Below are 21,424 nucleotides of genomic sequence, written 5' to 3' on the forward strand. Positions count from 1 at the left end.
AGATATTTTTGCATAAAATGGAATTTTTTGTAGAAACAATTTAATCACTCACTTACAGACCAGTATATGGGGTACTCCACAAAATATTAATTATTTTTAATAAATTTTTAAAATGTAATTTTTTTTTGTAATAAAATTTTAAACGTGCTGGCTTTGGTGCAATGTCATATTATTATAATAAAATCTTATTCTTACATGGTATAACAACATTTTTTTTATAGAATACCCCATATTCACGATAAATGCTAATTACATTTGCTTTGACATATACGCATTTTTTTGAGTTAATTGATAACATCCTATTAGATTTTCAAAGCAAAAACAAATCACTTAATAAATATTTATTTGTTCGAGATCTCAGGAAAATTACGAAACGGATGTGCGGATATAATTTGAACTGGCAAATAAATATATTCACATGCATAAATAACGCTCATTGATGCAGTCTTAATTAATTGAAACATTGTTAACATTAATTTAGTCGAATCATGCCTCTATGATATTAGCATTTTATTTTTAATTTAATTTTCGTTAGTTGTGAAATCTCAATATAAAGCGAATGTGTGACATTTGATGTGAAGGATAATGTCGTTGTCTTTTTTTCAATTTAAAATATGACTTGGACAATCATGACATACAACAACATAATATGAACTGTTGCCAATTTTTATTTGGACCTCTAAGAAACCGTTACACGATTGAAGTTCAATTGAAATTAATTCGTGATCGTGATTTGTATGAATTTTTGTATTGGTCAATGGGTCGTGAAATCATAATTAATGAACGCAAAATTCAAAAAGCGTTTGGGCATTTTACATTCGTCTCAGTTGGATTTTTTTTTAATGGAAATAGGTAACAAATATGAATTTAATGCAATATTATATTCTATTAACACATCCCCATGTTCCGATATTCGGAATCGCAAATCGCTCGAATTTATTTTTTTTTGTAATAAAAAAATAGAGATACTCTCGGACTCCAAAATAATTTTAATTTGAACTAATAAAGATAACTATATTACCAAGATTTAAGTTTATACATTTCAGGGCTAAGAAATTATGGCCAAAGGAAAATTTTGCGATTTTCGATTCCGAATTTCGGAACAATATAGTTTGTAATTATAACCAATTTCTAAATTTGACGACTTTCCGATCTTAACCTAATTCTTGATTACTTTGCTTTCAAAGGACTGTAAAGGATGTAAAGTAAAGTAAAGGATGATTTTTAAGAGTTATATGAAGAATTCAATACAATTCAGAAAAATCCATAAAATATAATGTTTGCACATTCCCTACGGGAAATGGATCAATCGCAGGACCGGTAAAGGACTAATCCCTGTTGTATATGGACCAGTCATAGTTCTGGTTAAAACATGTGGAAGATAGTGGACACTTTAACATGGGTTTCTCCTTGACTGGGTAAATTTACATTTTAGGACACGTCTGAGGACAATCTAGTAAGTAGCACTCACCATTCACAGTTAAGTTGCGATGAGTATCACCTCTGAACAAGTACAGTCCAATAATGCCACCAGCCCATAAACCGCAACAAGCTGTGACTTTTTATGGATGGTTAACCTTGACTCCAAATTTTATTTCTATCGAAAATTTTGTCAACATATTATTTTTATAGAAAATGCTGTCAAAATGTTATTTCTACAGAAAATAGAAAATTTTGTCAAAATTTTATTTCTATAAAAAATTTTGTCAAAATTTTATTTCTATAAAAAATTTTGTCAAAATGTTATTTCTATAGAAAATGTTGTCAAATTTTATTTCTATCGAAAATCTTGTCAAATTTTATTTCTATCGAAAATTTTATTTTTATGGAAAATAGAAAATTTTGTAAAAATTTTATTTCTATCGAAAATGTTGTCCAAATTTTATTTCTAGAGAAAATTTTGTCAAAATTTCTATAGAAAATTTTGTCAAAATTTTATTTCTGTAGAAAATTTTGTCAAAATTTTATTTCTATCGAAAATTTTGTCAAAATTTTATTTCTATCGAAAATTTTGTCAAAATTTTATTTTTACAGAAAATTTTGTGAAACATTTATTTCCATAGAAAATTTTGTCAAAATTTTATTTCTATCGAAAATTTTGTCCAAATTTTATTTCTATCGAAAATTTTGTCAAAATTTTATTTCTATCGAAAATTTTGTCAAAATTTTATTTTTACAGAAAATTTTGTGAAACATTTATTTCCACAGAAAATTTTGTCAAAATTTTATTTCTATCGAAAATTTTGTCCAAATTTTATTTCTATCGAAAATTTTGACAAAATTTCTAAAGAAAGTTTTGTCAAAATTTTATTTCTATAGAAATTTTTTTTTAATTTTATTTATATAGAAAATTGTTCAAAATTTTAGTTTTATAGAAAATGTTGTCAAAATGTTATTTCTACAGAAAATAGAAAATTTTTCTATAGAAAATTTTGTCAAATTTTATTTCTATCGAAAATTTTGTCAAAATTTTATTTTTATGGAAAATAGAAAATTTTGTCAAAATTTTATTTCTATCGAAAATTTTGTCAAAATTTTATTTCTCTCGAAAATTTTGTCCACATTTTATTTCTATAGAAAATTTTGTTAAAATTTTATTTATATAGAAAATTTTTCAAAATTTTAGTTTTATAGAAAATTTTTCAAAATTTTATTTCTATTGAAAATTTTGTCAAAATTGTATTTCTATAGAAAATTTTATCAAAATTGTATTTCTATCGAAAATTTTGTCAAAATTTTATTTTTGTAAAAAATGTTGTCAAAATGTTTCTACAGAAAATAGATAATTGTGTCAAAATTTTATTTCTATAGAAAATTTTATCAAATTTTATTTCTATCGAAAATTTTGTCAAAATTTTATTTTTATGGAAAATAGAAAATTTGGTCAAAATTTTATTTCTATAGAAAATTTGGTCAACATTTTATTTCTATCGAAAATTTTGTCAAAATTTTATTTTTACAGAAAATTTTGTGAAACATTTATTTCCATAGAAAATTTTGTCAAAATTTTATTTCTATAGAAAATTTAGTTAAAATTTTATTTCTATAGAAAATTGTTCAAAATTTTAGTTTTATAGAAAATTTTGTCCAAATTTTATTTCCATCGAAAATTTTGTCAAAATTTTATTTCTTTAGAAAATAGGAAATTTTGACAAAATTTTATTTTTATAAAAAATTTTGTCAAAATTGTGATTCTATGTAGAAAGTTTTGTCAAAATTTTATTTCTATAGAAAATATTATTTTTATAGAAAATTTTATCAAAATTGTATTTGTATCGAAAATTTTGTCAAAATTTTATTTTTATAGAAAATGTTGTCAAAATGTTATTTCTACAGAAAATAGAAAATTTTGTCAAAATTTTATTTCTATAGAAAATTTTGTCAAATTTTATTTCTATTGAAAATTTTGTCAAATTTTATTTCTATCGAAAATTTTGTCAAAATTTTATTTTTATGGAAAATAGAAAATTTGGTCAAAATTTTATTTCTATAGAAAATTTGGTCAAAATTTTATTTCTATTGAAAATTTTGTCAAAATTTTATTTTTACAGAAAATTTTGTGAAACATTTATTTCCATAGACAATTTTGTTAAAATTTTATTTCTATCGAAAATTTTTTTCTATAGAAAATTGTTCAAAAATTTAGTTTTATAAAAAATTTTGTCCAAATTTTATTTCCATCAAAAATTTTGTCAAAATTTTATTTCTATAGAAAATAGGAAATTTTGTCAAAATTTTATTTGTATAGAAAATTTTGTCAAAATTGTGTTTCTATGTAGAAAGTTTTGTCAAAATTTTATTTCTATAGAAAATTTTATTTTTATAGAAAATTTTATCAAAATTGTATTTCTATCGAAAATTTTGTCAAAATTTTATTTTTATAGAAAATGTTGTCAAAATGTTATTTCTACAGAAAATAGAAAATTTTGTCAAAATTTTATTTCTATTTTATTTTTATGGAAAATAGAATATTTTGTCAAAATTTTATTTCTATAGAAAATAGGAAATTTTGTCAAAATTTTACTTTTTTTAGAAAATTGTGTCACAATTGTATTTCTATGTAGAAAATTTTGTCAAAATTGTATTTCTATAGAAAATTTTATTTTTATAGAAAATTTTATAAAAATTGTATTCCTATCGAAAATTTTCTCAAAATTGTATTTCTATCTGTTCGGGGATGAACTAATGAAAACTGGAAAGTGAAACTAATTTGCCTTTCGAAATTATAACACTGGAAGAAATTTTAGTTATAAATTTTAACTTCAGGAATATTTATTTCTTCGTGTTTTAGAATGTCATTTTAATCCACATTCCTTATTTATTACTAGATGTAAGTTTTAAATTAGTTTTTAAGTTTTATCTTTTAGTTTAAAAATATTTACAAAATAAAATTCAATTTTAATTCAACTTTAGGAAAGGGTGTAATTAAGGGTTGTTTCAATTTACATTCAATCTACAATAGATTCCCTAGTGCAATATAGTTTTAAGTAAAAATATTGAGTGCAATTTACATTTAAACTTTAGTACAATATAGTATTAAGTACAATTTTGTGTTTGTATTTTGTGTTGTGATTTTGTTCTGATGATTCTTGTTGATTGTGTTTGTAGTTAGTGGCCTCCACTTTTCTTTTTGGGTTTATGATTGGGGAATGGGTTGATTTGATGTTGATGTGAAGACCACTTATGAAGACAATCAGTGGTCTTCACTAATTGTTTGCCTATATGTTATTTGTAAATTTAAATGTTCACAAACAATTTTATTTTATTTATTATATTTTGTTTTTTTTTTCTTCAAAAATATCGTTCACTACACTCGTAATTTATCGCGGGGGGAGGGAGATCGATTATGCGTGCGCAAATTGATGGTCGGTTCAAGACTGGTTCGTTGCCTCTTGAGTGATGCTTAGTAGCCGATGCAAAGCTTAGCGACAAAACTACAAGCATCGATCAAAGGGCAACTTTCCAGGTAAGCAAAGGGACACAAAGATTAAAATTTATTTGTGCCACTACGCACAGTGTGTCAAAACGGGTTCAAAGAAACTTTGAACACTATCGAAAATTTTGTCAAAAGTTTATTTCTATAGAAAATAGGAAATTTTGTCAAAGTTTTATTTCTTTGTAGAAAATTTTGTCAAAATTTTATTTCTATAGAGAATTTTGTTAAAGTTTTATTTCTATAATTTTTTTTTTTAAATATATTTCTATAAAATTTTATTTCTATAGAAAATTTTTCAAAATTTTATTTTTCTGGAAAATTTTTCAAAATTTTATTTCTATAGAAAATTTTGTTAAAATTTTATTTCTATAGAAAATTTTGTTAAAATTTTATTTTTATAGAAACTTCTGGCAAAAATTTATTTCTATCGAAAATTTTGTCAAAACTTTATATTTACAGAAAATTTTGTCAAAATTTTATTTTATAGAAAATTTTGCCAATATTTTATTTCTATCGAAAATTTTGTGAAAACTTTATTTATATAGAAAATTTTGTCAAAATGTTAGTTTTTTAGTGGTTGCAGTAGGTCGTTCTTGCACCAGCTTTATTTGGAAAGGCTTCACATTTAAATCCTTCTGCATTGTTGAGTAACAGATACCCGCCCAATTGCTGCAAACGGCGACGAATCTATCGATTGATGGTCATCATTAACACTGGCCGATACAGCAGTGCTGAACGCAGTTTCTTTTATATGGTGCGTTATTTGCTATGTAAAAACAATTTTTTGTCACAATAGCCCCAATAGCCACTTCAGTGGGTCGATTAAACTAACCATAAAAATGGTTCATCCATGATGAACTTTCTTAACAGAGCATACATTTTGATAATAAAATTCAAGCATATGTAAGCGTTGTTCGTTTAAAAAAAATCATGGATAAATTATATACCAAACTGAAGTTGTTTGACAGTGAAAAAAAGAACACGAAACGTTCGTCCAGTGTTGCCAATAAGAAAATAGCTAAAAAATCACACTTTATATACGGCAGAAAGTTCGGTCATCCCGAATCTTATGTACGTTGCATTGTGGAATGCGTAAAAAGCTCTGTCATCCATAATCGATCTACTTGTATGGTGGTAACCGAAAATCAAATCTGGGGATCGGTTTTTATGGGGGCTGTATATAATTATAGACCGATATCAACCATTTTTTGCATGCACCCAGAAAAAAGTGACCCCTTCTTTAAGTTAAAATGAACTCCTGGTGAAGAAAATTGAACTTCGTATAGCGCCAAAGACATTTTTATTTGTTTGAACGTTGTGATTTTCGTAGAAATTAGGTAGAATGCATTCCATATATTAGTTAAAATTTTCCTATATTTATGTACCACTATACTACAGAATAAAAAAATTAACTGGATTGAATTCATATATGGAATGATTTTATTGAACTTTTTTCACTCATTTGGACAAATCCTACATATTTGTGGTAAACCTTTTACTTCAAAATTAGAGCTGCTTACCTTCGTTTTTAAATACAGTTTTATTTTTTTATATGGACATTTTTTCTTCAATAAAAGACATGCCTTATTAATATGTTAAATATATTTATTAAGAATTAACAGCATAGACTGGCCTTGAAATATTAGTTTATTATTCCACTATTTCCAATGTCCATGTAAAGTTACCAACTGTAAAACGTAATGATTTTCTTCTTCTTGTTCCTTTCACTTTTAATAAGATGCTGTGTAACGAGTTTGTCCTCCTTTTACAATTTCAATACCTACAAATATAACAAATCATAAACCATGTATTTTTCACAAAAGGTTAGCGTCACTGTATGAATGTTACCTGATAATTGAAGATTCCAAAACGAAGACGAATGGAGGGGTTGTTATTCTACATTGATAGACTTATTGTTTGTTATTTATGTTCAATAATTTTTCTCACTAATTTAAAATAACAAATATTTTATTTGTTATTTATTATATTATTTTACTATATTATTTTTTAACAATCTCTCCGTATACCATAACAACGCGATTCCAACTAAAAAAACAACCCACGCGCAAACATATCGGTTGCATCGATGACAGGTATCGATTACAGGTAGGTAAAAGAAATATAGGAAAATTTCCTATATTCTAACAAGTGTGTTTCCTTAAGTTTTGAAAGTATTGAATACTTCTTAGTACGAATGAACTAAAATATTTTTCTATGTCAAGTGTTATTCGTGTGTATGATAAGCTTTCTATAATAAAGGATGTCAGTGTTATCGTTTTATACAAAATTTTACTAAATTTGAGGAAACTTGGTTTTAGTTCGGGTTTTCTTTATTTTTACGAATGCTTTGTTATCAGTGAATAAAATTTGCTTCTTCAGTAGTAAATTCTTATACCCAGCGAAGAAAACAGTATTAGTAAAATTCCATGCCTTATTCTAGTTAATGAACTATTCCTAACTGCTTTCAATTTAGGATTTTTTTACTGAAACAAGTAAATTTTATTATTTCACACACAAATTTAACTTAATGGAAATAAAATGGCTAAACTAAATTGATGAACATTTTTTCCTTTAGTTTCGAAGGCACTTTTTTCTGGGTGTGGTTGTTACAAGGCATATACAAACTTCAATTACCTAATTTCACCGGATCGGATGAATTTTTGCCTTCCAGTAGGCTCCGGAGGTCAAATCTGAGGATTTGTTGTTTAGATTTTCTCTTATAAGAGACATACGGCAAAACTGCATGCAATAAGAATTTTTCATTTATTACACCCAAAAAAAGTGAACCCATCATGAAGAAAATGCAGATTTATTTTAGATAATTTTAACTAAAATAGTCTTCTAATTCCAACATGTTACAAATAAGTTTATACTTTTTGTCAAATTGAAAAAAAATTAATTTAAAAATTGTAAAATTATCTTTAGCGCCATACGAAATTCAAGATTGAAATTTTAGTAAAATGCATTTTTAGTAAAATTTACTCATTCGAGAGACTTATGAACTCAATTCAAGCAAAACTTCTCCCATTTTAGAAAAATATGAAATATTTTATTTTTTAGTAAAATTGTGTACTAAATTTGTATACAACTTTTTTTCTTATTTTTAACTCACGTCATTAAAGCAAGCAAAAAATTATTCAAATAAGGAACATTTACTCACATTGGGGAAATATTTAACTAAAATCAACAAGTTTTCATGAACAAACATAAAGTGAAGTTGGCATTACCGTCCCCTTATTTGAGTGTATGTGTAGTGGAATTTCTTCTCTTAGAGATGCATACCGGTAAAACGGTTCTATCGGAATTATTTATATGATTTGAATAATGGATTTTAATAAATTTATTTTGTTTTTTTTTAATAGTCCACTTTATAGAAATCAGAAACAATTAATGCAAAATAAAAATAAAATAAAAAAATAATACAATAAATTGATTTTGGGCTATTATCACGGATACTAAGATATACACAATAGGTAGGTATATACAAATACTATTTGTGGTATTCTTTGGAAAATATAGTAATATTTTATGCGTGTTATCCTTGCATTAAATCATAAATCGTAGAAATCCTTTTCCTTACATCATCCTGAGTATTTGGAATAATCGTTGTTCTAAGATCTAATACTGGTGTGCACATAGCTTAAAGCGCTAATGATTTACAATTTAATACCACGTTTCTCAGCTTCATCCTTGTATTTGTTATAGTAGATCTTCTCAGGATCATATTTATCTTGTAAAGCTTTCCATTCCTCAGGCTTATTATCGATAATATAGCGGACAACCTTATCAGCATTGGCTTTTTGCTTCTCAGTACATTTGCTACATTCCGTTTGTAGGGCATCGGGTAGAGTAGCTTTCAGTTCACGGGCATCTGGTGTACAACTGCCTAGATCGATCAAACAGTTGTAGTAGTTCTTGAAGAGACGTTCCGATTTTAAGATTTCATCGACATCAACATTGTCATATTTGGTGGTGTATTTTTCATCAGCCAAAACGGCAATGACCATGAAGGTGCTTATGACGATAGCTACATAGAGTTTCATTTTGATGATCGTGTGACTATAAAAATAAAAAAGAAATCCATTCATTATTTCAAAAAAAAGTTTTCGTATATGTTTGATTATTATTATGGTATTTGGTAAAACAATCGTTTTCTAAAATAATTGCATGAAATTACACTTGGGTATTTAAACACAATAACGCACGAATTTTAATTAAAATAGCTAATTTGAAACTTAAATTCTTTCCTTTAATATTAATAAGAATCTCTACACAGAAAAAAATTCCGTAGTTAAACTAACGCTAAATTTCATTTATTTTTATTTCAAAACAAGTATATACGGCCGTAAGTTCGGCCAGGCCGAATCTTATGTACCCTCCACCATGGATTGCGTAGAAACTTCTACGAAAGACTGTCATCCACAAATTTCAACTCACTTGGTTGTTAAATATCATATACTACCATCACGTAGCAAATTTCAAGCAGATCGGATGAATTTTTGCTTCTCCAAAAGGCACCGGAGGTCAAATCTGGGGATCGGTTTATATGGGAGCTATATATTATTATGGACTGATAGGAACCAATTCCTGCATGGTTGCTGGATACCCTATACTAACATCACGTACCAAATTTCAACCGAATGGGAAGAATTTTGCTCTTCCAAGGTGCTACGGAGGTCAAATCTGGGGATCGGTTTATATGGAGCCTATATATAATTATGGACCGATATCGACCAATTTTTGCATGTGTGTTTGGGGTTATATATTAATATCACGTACCAAATTTCAACTGAATCAGATAAATTTTGGTCTTCCAAGAGGCTCCGGAGGTCAAATCTGGTGATCGGTTTATATGTAATTATGGACCGATGTGAACTAATTTTTGCATGGTTGTTAGAGACCATATACTAACACCATGTACTAAATTTCAGCCGGATCGGATGAAATTTGCTTCTCTTAGAGGCTCCGCAAGCCAAATCGGGTGATCGGTTTATATGGGGGCTATATATAATTATGGACCGATATGAACCAATTATTGCATGGCTGTTAGAGACCATATACAAACACCATGTACCAAATTTCAGCCGGATCGGATGAAAATTGTTTCTCTTAGAGTCTCTGCAAGCCAAATCGGGGGATCGGTTTATATGGGGGCTATACATAATTATGGACCGATGTGGACCAATTTTTGCATGGTTGTTGGAGACCATATACTAACACCATGTATCGCCGGATCGGATGAAATTTGCTTCTCTTAGAGGCCTCGCAAGCCAAATTTGGGGTCCGTTTATATAGGGGCTATACGTAAAAGTGGACCGATATGGCCCATTTGCAATACCATCCGACCTACATCAATAACAACTACTTGTGCCAAGTTTCAAGTCGATAGCTTGTTTCGTTCGGAAGTTAGCGTGATTTCAACAGACGGACGGACGGACGGACTTGCTCTGATCGACTCAGAATTTCACCACGACCCAGAATATATATATATATATATATATATATATATATATATATATATATATATATATATATATATATATATATATATATATATATATATATATATATATATATATATATATATATATATATATATATATATATATATATATATATATATATATATATATATATATTTATATATATTATATTATATATATTTATATATATATATATATATATATATATATATATATATATATATATATATATATATATATATATATATATATATATATATATATATATATATATATATATATATATATATATATATATATATATATATATATATATATATATATATACTTTATGGGGTCTTAGAGCAATATTTCGATGTGTTACAAACGGAATGACAAAATTAATATACGCCCCATCCTATGGTTAGGTAAGGTTAGGTGGCAGCCCGATGTATCAGGCTCACTTAGACTATTCAGTCCATTGTGATACCACATTGGTGAACTTCTCTCTTATCACTGAGTGCTGCCCGATTCCATGTTAAGCTCAATGACAAGGGACCTCCTTTTTATAGCCGAGTCCGAACGGCGTTCCACATTGCAGTGAAACCACTTAGAGAATCTTTAAAACCCTCAGAAATGTCACCAGCATTACTGAGGTGGGATAATCCACCTCTGAAAAACTTTTTGGTGTTCGGTCGAAGCAGGAATCGAACCCACGACCTTGTGTATGCAAGGCGGGCATGCTAACCATTGCACCACGGTGGCTCCTATGGTGGAGGGTATAAAAATATTTGTTTGTACCTAAATTTTATTGTTTTTTCGAAATTGTTCACAGCTTAATGAAATCATACTTTTTTTAAGAATGTCTGGAAATATTTCGCTTGTACGTCGATTTTTGCCATCTATTTCTTATGGAAAAATGTTAACAAAACTTTATTTCTATAGAAAATTGTATCAACATTTTATTTCTATAGAAAATTTGTTAACATTTATTTTCTATAGAAAATAATGTCAACATTTTATTTCTATAGAAAATTAAAATTTTTTTTATATTTTTATTTTATGTCAAAATTTTATTTCTATAGAAAATTTTGTCAACATTTTATTTGAATAGAAAATATTGTCAAAATTTTATTTATATAGAAAGTTTTGTCAAAATTTTATTTATATAGAAAATTTTATCAAAATTTTATTTCTATAAAAATTTTTGTTAAAGTTTGTCAAACTTTATTTCTATAGAAAATTTGTTAACATTTTATTTCTATAGAAAATTATGTCAAAATTTAATTTCTCTACAAATTTTTGTCAATATTTTATTTCTCTAGGAAATTTTGTCAACATTTTATTTCTATAGGAAATTTTGGCAACATTTTATTTCTATAGAAAATATTTCCAAAATTTTATTTATATAAAAAATTTTGTCAAAATTTTATTTATATAGAAGATTTTGTCAAAATTTTATTTCTATAAAAAATTTTGTCAAAATTTTATTCATATAGAAAATTTTTGCAAAATTTTATTTATATAGAAAATTTAGTCAAAAAATTATTTCTATAGAATAGTTTTAATTCTATAAAATTTTGTCAAAATTTTGTTAACATTTTATTTCTATAGAAAATTTTGTATTTTTTATAGAATATTATGTCAAAATTTTATTTATATAGAAAATCAAAATTATATTTCTATAGAAAATTTTGTCAAAATTTTATTTGTATAGAAAATTTTGGCAAAATTTTATTTATATAGAAAATTTTGCCAAAATTTTGTTAACATTTTATTTCTACAGAAAATTTTTTTAAAAATTTATTTATATAGAACATTTTGTCAAAATTTTATTTCTATAGAAATTTTGTATTTTTGTTATAGAATATTATGTCAAAATTTTATTTCTATAGAAAATTGTATCAAACTTTTATTTCTATAGAAAATTTTATTTTTATAGAAAATTTTGTCAAAATTTTATTTCTATAGAAAATTTTGTCAATTTTTTTTTCTATAGAAAATTTTGTCAAAATTTTATTTCTATGGAAAATTTTATCAAAATTTCATTTCTATAGAAAATTTTGTCGTAATTTTATTTCTATAGAAAATGTTATCAAAATTTTATTTCTATAGAAAATTTTGTCAAAATTTTATTTCTATAGAAAATTTCGTCAAAATTTTATTTCAATAGAAAATTTTGTCAAAATTTTATTTCTATAGAAATTTTGTCACAATTTTATTTCTAAAGAAAGTTTGTTAGCATTTTATTTTTATAGAAAATTTTGTCAAAAATTTATTTCTATAGAAAATTTTGTCATATTTTTGTTCTAAAGAAAATTTTGTCAAAATTTTTTTTCTGTAGGAAATGTTGTCAAAAATTTATTTCTATAGAAAATTTTGTCAAAATTTTATTTCTATAAGAAATTTTGTCAAATTTTTTTTCTATAGGAAATTTTGTCAAAATTTTATTTCTGTAGGAAATTTTGTCAAAATTTTATTTCTATAGAAAATCGTGCCAAAATTTTATTTCTATAGAAAATTTTGCCAAAATTTTATTTATATAGGAAATTTTTTCAAAATTTTATTTCTATAGAAATGTCTGAAAAAATTTCATTTCAAGAGAAAATTTTATGAAAATTTTATTTCGATTATTATTTTGTTTCTATAGAAAATTTTGTCAAAATTTTATGTCCATCAAAATTTTTGTCAAAATTTTATTTATATAGAAAATTTTTGCAAAATTTTATTTCTATAGAATAGTTTTAATTCTATAAAATTTTGTCAAAATTTTGTTAACATTTTATTTCTATAGAAAATTTTGACAAAAATTTATTTCTATAGAAAATTTTGTCAAAATTTTATTTCTATAGAAAATTTTGTTTTTTTTTATAGAATATTATGTCAAAATTTTATTTCTGTAGAAAATTTTGTCAAAATTGTATTTCTATAGAAATTTTGTCACAATTTTATTTATATAGAAAATTTTGCCAAAATTTTGTTAACATTTTATTTCTACAGAAAATTTTTTCAAAAATTTATTTATATAGAACATTTTGTCAAAATTTTATTTATATTTTATTTTTTTATAGAGTATTATGTCAAAATTTTATTTCTATAGAAAATTTTATCAAAATTTTATTTCAATAGAAAATTTTGTCAAAATTTTATTTCTATAGAAATTTTGGCACAATTTTATTTCTATAGAAAAGTTTGTTAACATTTCATTTTTATAGAAAATTTTGTCAAAAATTTGTTAACATTTTATTCCTACAGAAAATTTTTCAAAAATTTATTTCTATAGAAAATTTTGTATTTTTTTTGTAGAATATTATGTCAAAATTTTATTTCCATATTTCTATAGAAAATTTTATCAAAATTTTATTTCTATAGAAAATTTTGTCAAAATTTCATTTCTAAAGAAAATTTTATCAAAATTTTATTTCTATTGAAAATTTTATCAAATTTTTATTTCTATAGAAGATTTTATCAAATTTTTTTTTTTATAGAAAATTTAGTCATAATTTTATTTCTATAGAAAATTTTGTCAACATTTTATTTCTATAGAAAATTATGCCAAAATTTTATTTCTATAGAAAATTTTATCAAAATTTTATTTCTATAGAAAATTTTTTCATAATTTTATTTCTATAGAAATTTTTTTCAAAATTTTATTTCTATAAAAAATTTTGTCAAAATTTTATTTCTAAAGAAAATGTTGTCAAATTTTTTTTTCGATTATTATTTTTTTTCTATAGAAAATTTTATTTCTATAAAAAATTTTGTAAAATTTTTATTTCTATAAAAACTATTTTCAAAATGTTATTTGTATATTATTATTTTATAGAAAAAAATCGATTATTGATTTGTTTTAATATTTATACATACATAGTCGATAAAAATGTATCCACGAATTTTCACCAAGAAAATTAACAAAGACGAATTTGTTTAGTAAAAACAAATTCGTCTTTATGTTGGTAGAATAAGTTCCTTGAGACGCTGTTATCGATTGTTTACATTTGCTCACATAAGAAATATACATCAAACACTGTTTTATTGACATACAAAAAGGACTTGTTTACCGATTTTATGAAAGTTTTCTTCGTTTTAACGAAAATTTCACTAGCAAAAAAATGGTTAGCGAAAATTTCGCGGCATTTGTGACGAGAACAGAATTAATAAATTTGAAACTTTTTTATGCTAATTTTACTACATTTTGAATAGAACATGTAAATGGATAAAACATGAGTTTCTTACGTAAGGTCATCCGACCCGGGCATCGTCACTTATCTTTGCATATAATTAAGAAGACATCGTAGGACAATGATTAGAATAGAATAACATCTTGCAATGCAGGGGTTCCGACACGGGGGTCCAGCACCTGCAGTACGTCAGAGTACTTCAGCCTTTAAGTACTACATTATAAGTGGGGCCTATACTCCTTTCAAACTCGGCTATAAAAGTGGTATCGATTTTTAATGTAAATTGAATCGGACTGAAGTCATCGATATGTCGCTAATGGGATATTCATTGGATATATGTGTATTATTAAAAATTTCTCTACAAATAATATTAGCAAGTTCTCCTATTTGCGGCTATATGTTTTCGGTTTGAAGCAAAAATGCGATGTCAACTGACAAAATTTGCCGGCGATAACCGAAATCGGCGACACAATTTCAAATTACTTTCAAAAATTTTACATTTTAGGAGAAGGACACGAATTGCGCAGCTGATTGCCATTGATGGACTGAAACACAATACTCGTTTATCAATAACAAAACAACAACACTAACATCAGCTATCCACTGAACCACAGAAAGCAATTGAAATTATAATTTTTTTTACAAAAATGTCGGTATGTATGCTATCGATAATCGCTTGAGGATATTGTTATAATTTTTTTTCGAAATTCCAACAAATATTTGTTTAAATAAGTTACTATTTATGCTATCCTTTTTCCAATTGTCCTTGCATAAAAATACATTATAAACTGCATTATCGACCTTTTAGAGGCTTTCACACTTGAAGTCCTTCCATATAAATACATTATAACCTGCCTTATCGACATTTTAAAGAATTTCACAGTTGAAGCCTAGTACTAAGTTCACGTTTTCGCACGAAAAACTGTTATACACCATATAAAAAGCGCGGAATAAATTCGAAATCTTTGTTTTGAGGATTTTCAAACACATATTTATACAACCTTGGATTTTTCGCACGAAAAATTAGGCAGATATATTTTTAACATATATAAAATTTGCTCATTTTGATTAATATTTTTTTTCTTAAATTTTAGGCACTTGTAAAGAGATTATTTTTTTTTTCGTTTCAATATTCGGAAAATATTTTATTATCATCACATTCATTTACATTTTTCACAATCTATCCTTTTTTTCTTTCAATTTATCCAAATCACTAGTTTTCAGCAAATTTAAAAAATTTCTATAACTCACTTTGGCGGTCACAAAATTTGTGGATTCACTAAACAATGTTCAGATGATTGCAGTGGACAAACTACAACTGTGATTTTAGTTGAAATTCTAGCCAGCTTTTATATTTTAATAATGTCCAAGCTCACTTAAATATTGGTTATCGATTGCTGACTGCTGCAAGCTTCAATCATTTAATCAAATATCCATCCCACAGCCCTCATAATAATACACAAGAACACACACAAACCTATTAACAATACAATTGGTCTCCCCCTCCCCCTTCCTAATCAAATATCATAACTACTATTGATGATGAGCGCGAAATAATTTAAATTTTGAATTCTATAGATGGACAGTAGCAAGCGGTAGACGCAAATGCAATTAACACCGTCGTTCAATCGTGGCAGAATCACACGCCATGAAGCTCAATAGATTGTATTGAGCCCATAAACAAAAAACAGGTTAATAATATTTTTATTAGTTTTATATTTATATCCTATTATTATCCTTGTAACATAATGCACGTCACAATTGAATTAGTATTGAAATTATGACTATACTAACGGAAAATTTTAATATAAATTTATTTTATTTCAATACTTTATGTTTGCTATAACTTTTGGCTTATAATTTTTTTGGTGGTGTGTAGTAAAATATTCCAAGCATATGTACTAAAATAATTCTGCATTAAATTTTGTCGTTGGGTGTAATTAAAACCGTTTTCAATTACTTTGCTAAACAAAATTTCCAATGTGGATAATGTTTATAGATTTTATTCCATTTATACCATATTATAATAAAAATTAAAATAAATATCATATCTATCATTTCGAAGCAAAGCTGAAATAAGATGTTAAAAAAATACTACAATAATCAGAAAAATTGATCAAATGTTTATTTCTATAGAAGATTTTATTAAAATTTTATTTCTATTGAAAATTTCGTCCAAATTTTATTTCCATAGAATATTTTATCAAAATTTTAATAATATAGAAATTTTTTTCAAAATCTTATTTCTATAGAAAATTTCGTCAAAATTTTATTTCTATAGAAATTTTTGTCTAAATTTTATTTCTATAGAAAATTTTATTAAAAACTTATTTCTATAAAAAATTTATTCAAAATTTTACTACTATAGAAAATTTTTATTTCTGTAGAAAATGTTGTCAAAATTTTAATAGTATAGAAAATTTCGTCAAAATTTTATTTCTATAGAAAATTTTCTCAAAATTTATTCTATAAAAAATTTTATTAAAATTTTAATACTATAGAAAAATGTATTAAAATTTTAATACTATCGAAAATTTATTCCAAATTTTAATTCTATAGAAAATTTTGTCAAAATTTTATTTCTATAGAAAATTTTTTCAAAATTTTATTTCTATAGAGAAATTTATCAAAAATTTATTTCTATAGAGAATTTTGTCAAAATTTTATTTCTATAGAAAATTTTGTCAAAATTTGTATTTCTATGAAAAATGTTATTAACAAATTATTTCTATAGAAATTTTTCTCAAAATTTTATTTTTATAAAAAATGTTAACAAAATTTTAATACTATAGAAAATTTCGTCAATATTTCAATTCTATAGAAAATTTTATTAAAATTTTAATACTATAGAAAATTGTGTCAAGATTTTATTTCTATAGAAAATTTTGTAAACATTTTATTTCTATAAAAAAATTTAACAAAATTGTAACACAATTTTATCAAAATTTTAATACTATAGAAAATTTCGTCAAAATTTTATTAAATACTTATTTCTATAAAAAATTTTATAAAAATTTTAATACTATAGAAAACGTTGTCAAAATTTTAATTCTATTGAATATTTTATCAAAATTTTATATCTATATATAATTTTATCAAAATTTTATTTCTATAGAAAATGTTGTCAAAATTTAGTTCTATAAAAAATTTTATTAAAATTTTAATACAATAGAAAATTTTGTCAAAATTTAGTTCTATAAAATATTTCATTAAAATTTTAATACTATAGAATATTTTATTAAAATTTTAATACTATAGAAAATTTTATTAAAATTTTTATACTATAGAAAATTGTGTCAAGATTTTATTTCTATAGAAAATGTTGTCAACATTTTATTTCTATAAAAAATTTTAACAAAATTTTAATACTATAGAAAATTTCGTCAATATTTCAATTGTATAGAAAATTTTATCAAAATTTTAATACAATAGAAAATTTCGTCAAAATTGTATTTCTATGGAAAATTTTGTCAAAATTTTATTTCTATAGACAATTTTGTCAAAATTTTAATTCTATAGAAAATTTTGTCAAAATTTTAATACCATAGAAAATTTCGTCAAAGTGTTAATTCTATAGAAAATGTTGTCAAAATTTTATTTCTATAGAAAATTTTATCAAAAATTTGTTTTGTTAAAATTTTATTTCTAAAAAAATTTTATCAAAATTTTATTTTTATAGAAAATTTTATCAAAAATTTATTTCTATAGAGAATTTTATCAAAAATTTATTTCTATAGAGAACTTTGTCAAAATTTTATTTCTATAAAAAATGTTGTCAAAATTTTATTTCTATAAAAAATTTTGTCAAAATTTGTATTTCTGTGAAAAATTTTATTACAAAATTATTTCTATAGAAAATTTTCTCAAAATTTTATTTCTATAAAAAATTTTGACAAAATTTTAATACTATAGAAAATTTCGTCAATATTTAAATTCTATAGAAAATTTTATCAAAATTTTAATACTATAGAAAATTTCGTCAAAATTTTATTTCTATGGAAAATTTTGTCAAAATTTTATTTCTATAGAAAATTTCGTCACAATTTTAATTCTATAGAAAATTTTGTCAAAAATTTAATACTATAGAAAATTTCGTCAAAATTTTAATTCTATAGAAAATTTTATCAAAATTTTAATACTATAGAAAATTTCGTCAAAATTTTATTTCTATGGAAAATTTTGTCAAAATTTTATTTCTATAGAAAATTTCGTCACAATTTTAATTCTATAGAAAATTTTGTCAAAAATTCAATACTATAGAAAATTTCGTCAAAATTTTAATTCTATAGAAAATTTGATCAAAATTTTAATACTATAGAAAATTTCGTCAAAATTTTATTTCTATGGAAAATTTTGTCAAAATTTTATTTCTATAGAAAATTTCGTCACAATTTTAATTCTATAGAAAATTTTGTCAAAAATTTAATACTATAGAAAATTTCGTCAAAATTTTAATTCTATAGAAAATGTTGTCAACATTTTATTTCTATAGAAAATTTTATCAAAAATCTTACTTCTATAAAAAATATTATCAAAATTTTATTTTTATAAAAAATTTTGTCAAAATTTAGTTCTATAAAAAATTTCATTAAAATTTTAATACTATAGAAAATTTTATTAAAATTTTAACACTATAGAAAATTTCGTGCAAATTTTAATTCTATAAAAAATTTTGTCAAAATTTTATTTCTTACAAAGTTTTATCAAAAATTTATTTCTATAGAGAATTTTATCAAAAATTTATTTCTATAGAGAACTTTGTCAAAATTTTATTTCTATAAAAAATGTTGTCAAAATTTTATTTCTATAAAAAATTTTGTCTAAATTTGTATTTCTATGAAAAATTTTATTAAAACATTATTTCTATAGAAAATTTTCTCAAAATTTTATTTCTATAAAAAATTTTGACAAAATTTTAATACTATAGAAAATTTCGTCAATATTTTAATTCTATAGAAAATTTTATCAAAATTTTAATACTATAGAAAATTTCGTCAAAATTTTATTTCTATGGAAAATTTTGTCAAAATTTTATTTCTATAGAAAATTTCGTCACAATTTTAATTCTATAGAAAATTTTGTCAAAAATTTAATACTATAGAAAATTTCGTCAAAATTTTAATTCTATAGAAAATTTTATCAAAATTTTAATACTATAGAAAATTTCGTCAAAATTTTATTTCTATGGAAAATTTTGTCAAAATTTTATTTCTATAGAAAATTTCGTCACAATTTTAATTCTATAGAAAATTTTGTCAAAAATTTAATACTATAGAAAATTTCGTCAAAATTTTAATTCTATAGAAAATGTTGTCAACATTTTATTTCTATAGAAAATTTTATCAAAAATTTTATTCCTATAAAAAATATTATCAAAATTTTATTTTTATAGAAAATTTTGTCAAAATTTAGTTCTATAAAAAATTTCATTAAAATTTTAATACTATAGAAAATTTTATTAAAATTTTAATACTATAGAAAATTTTTTCAAAATTTTATTTCTATAGAAAATTTTATCAAAAATTTATTTCTATAGAGAATTTTATCAAAAATTTATTTCTATAGCGAATTTTGTCAAAATTTTATTTCTATAAAAAATGTTCTCAAAATTTTATTTCTATAGAAAATTTTGTCAAAATTTGTATTTCTATGAAAAATTTTATTAAAAAATTATTTTTGTAGAAAATTTTATCAAAAATTTATTTCTATAGAGAATTTTGTGAACATTTTATTTCTATAAAAAATGTTGTCAAAGTTTTATTTCTATTGAAATTATGTCAAACTTTTATTTCTATAGAAAATTTTGTGAGAAGTACAAATTTAGTAAATTATGCTTCATTTGTGTATATTATCCCCGTTTTTTAGTTCATTTAAATAACGTACAAAAAAAAATAAAGGAAACTTTTTCAAAACGTAATTCCATGAACTAAAATAAAGTTATATTGGCTTTAGTGCAATAGAGGGTTCACATTTTTAAGTGGAAAATTTTTTTACTTTTTTTATCCATTTTCCACATAGAAAGTTTTCTTTATTGGTAAAGATTTGCTTTTTATTAATTTTTTCCATTATCTCGGCAACTTGCTTATTTCAAATTTAATTAAATTTTTACAATATTATTTTAAATAAAACTTTGTACACGATTTGTATTGTGTTTTTAATTTACTTTAATCATTTTTTAATAAATACATTTTATTAAAATTATTAAACGATTTTATTAATTCGACACCTTGAAATAAATATTAGTTAAATTTTTGAACAAATTATTAAAATTTTGCTTATTCCAAATTTAATTAAATTTTTACAATATTATTTTAAATAAAGCTTTGTACACGATTTGATTTGAGTTTTTAATTTACTTTAATCAGTTTTTAATCAAAACATTTTATTAAAATTATTAAACGATTTTATAAATTCGACAGCTCGAAATAAATTTTAGTTAACTTTTTCTAAAAATTATTAAAATTTTATTTTGAATAAAATTTTGTAAAGAATTTTTATTGATTATTTATTTTATTACCTTGGAATATGGTTTTGTTAAAACTATCTCTACGGTTTTTCGAAATTAATATCATTTTAACATAATATTTTTTGTTCTGTAGATGATATGCGTATATATATGCTTTTGAGGTTTTAAAAGACCTTTGCTGGCTTTGCGAAAATTTACAAATTACTTAAAGGATCAACTGTAATCACTTTCAAACACCTTCTCTTGACTTGAAAGTTCACCTGCAAATGATTCACCTAAATGCAATTGCATTGAGCTAAAGCCTCTGATGCACTTCGATATGCAAGGTTCTCCAAACCTCATTACAATTCAAATTGTTCTTCTCAGATCCCAGACAATG

At 23.4% G+C, this 21,424-nt stretch overlaps 1 protein-coding gene across 2 annotated transcripts; it reads right to left on the reverse strand.

The window, feature by feature from the left end:
* Positions 1-8,258: 8,258 nt before the first annotated feature.
* On the reverse strand, positions 8,259-21,309 carry LOC142239469 (ejaculatory bulb-specific protein 3-like). 2 transcript variants are annotated; one of them, XM_075311263.1, is made up of 2 exons: positions 21,097-21,309; positions 8,259-8,995 (listed from the first exon to the last, which is right to left on the reverse strand). In XM_075311263.1, the coding sequence occupies exon 2, from the start codon at positions 8,977-8,979 to the stop codon at positions 8,593-8,595; it is 387 nt and encodes a 128-aa protein (XP_075167378.1). In that variant the 5' UTR covers positions 8,980-8,995; positions 21,097-21,309; the 3' UTR covers positions 8,259-8,592. The 2 variants fall into 2 exon arrangements, with proteins under 2 accessions (XP_075167378.1, XP_075167377.1); XM_075311262.1 differs by lacking the exon at positions 21,097-21,309 and adding an exon at positions 15,831-15,980.
* Positions 21,310-21,424: the final 115 nt, after the last annotated feature.

Source organism: Haematobia irritans, chromosome 5, assembly GCF_050003625.1.
Source record: "Haematobia irritans isolate KBUSLIRL chromosome 5, ASM5000362v1, whole genome shotgun sequence".
NCBI classification, from domain to species: Eukaryota; Metazoa; Arthropoda; class Insecta; order Diptera; family Muscidae; genus Haematobia; species Haematobia irritans.

Coding starts and splice junctions, on each gene's coding strand:
- LOC142239469 (XM_075311263.1), bottom strand. CDS start 8,979: ATGAAACTCTATGTAGCTATCGTCATAAGCACCTTCATGGTCATTGCC.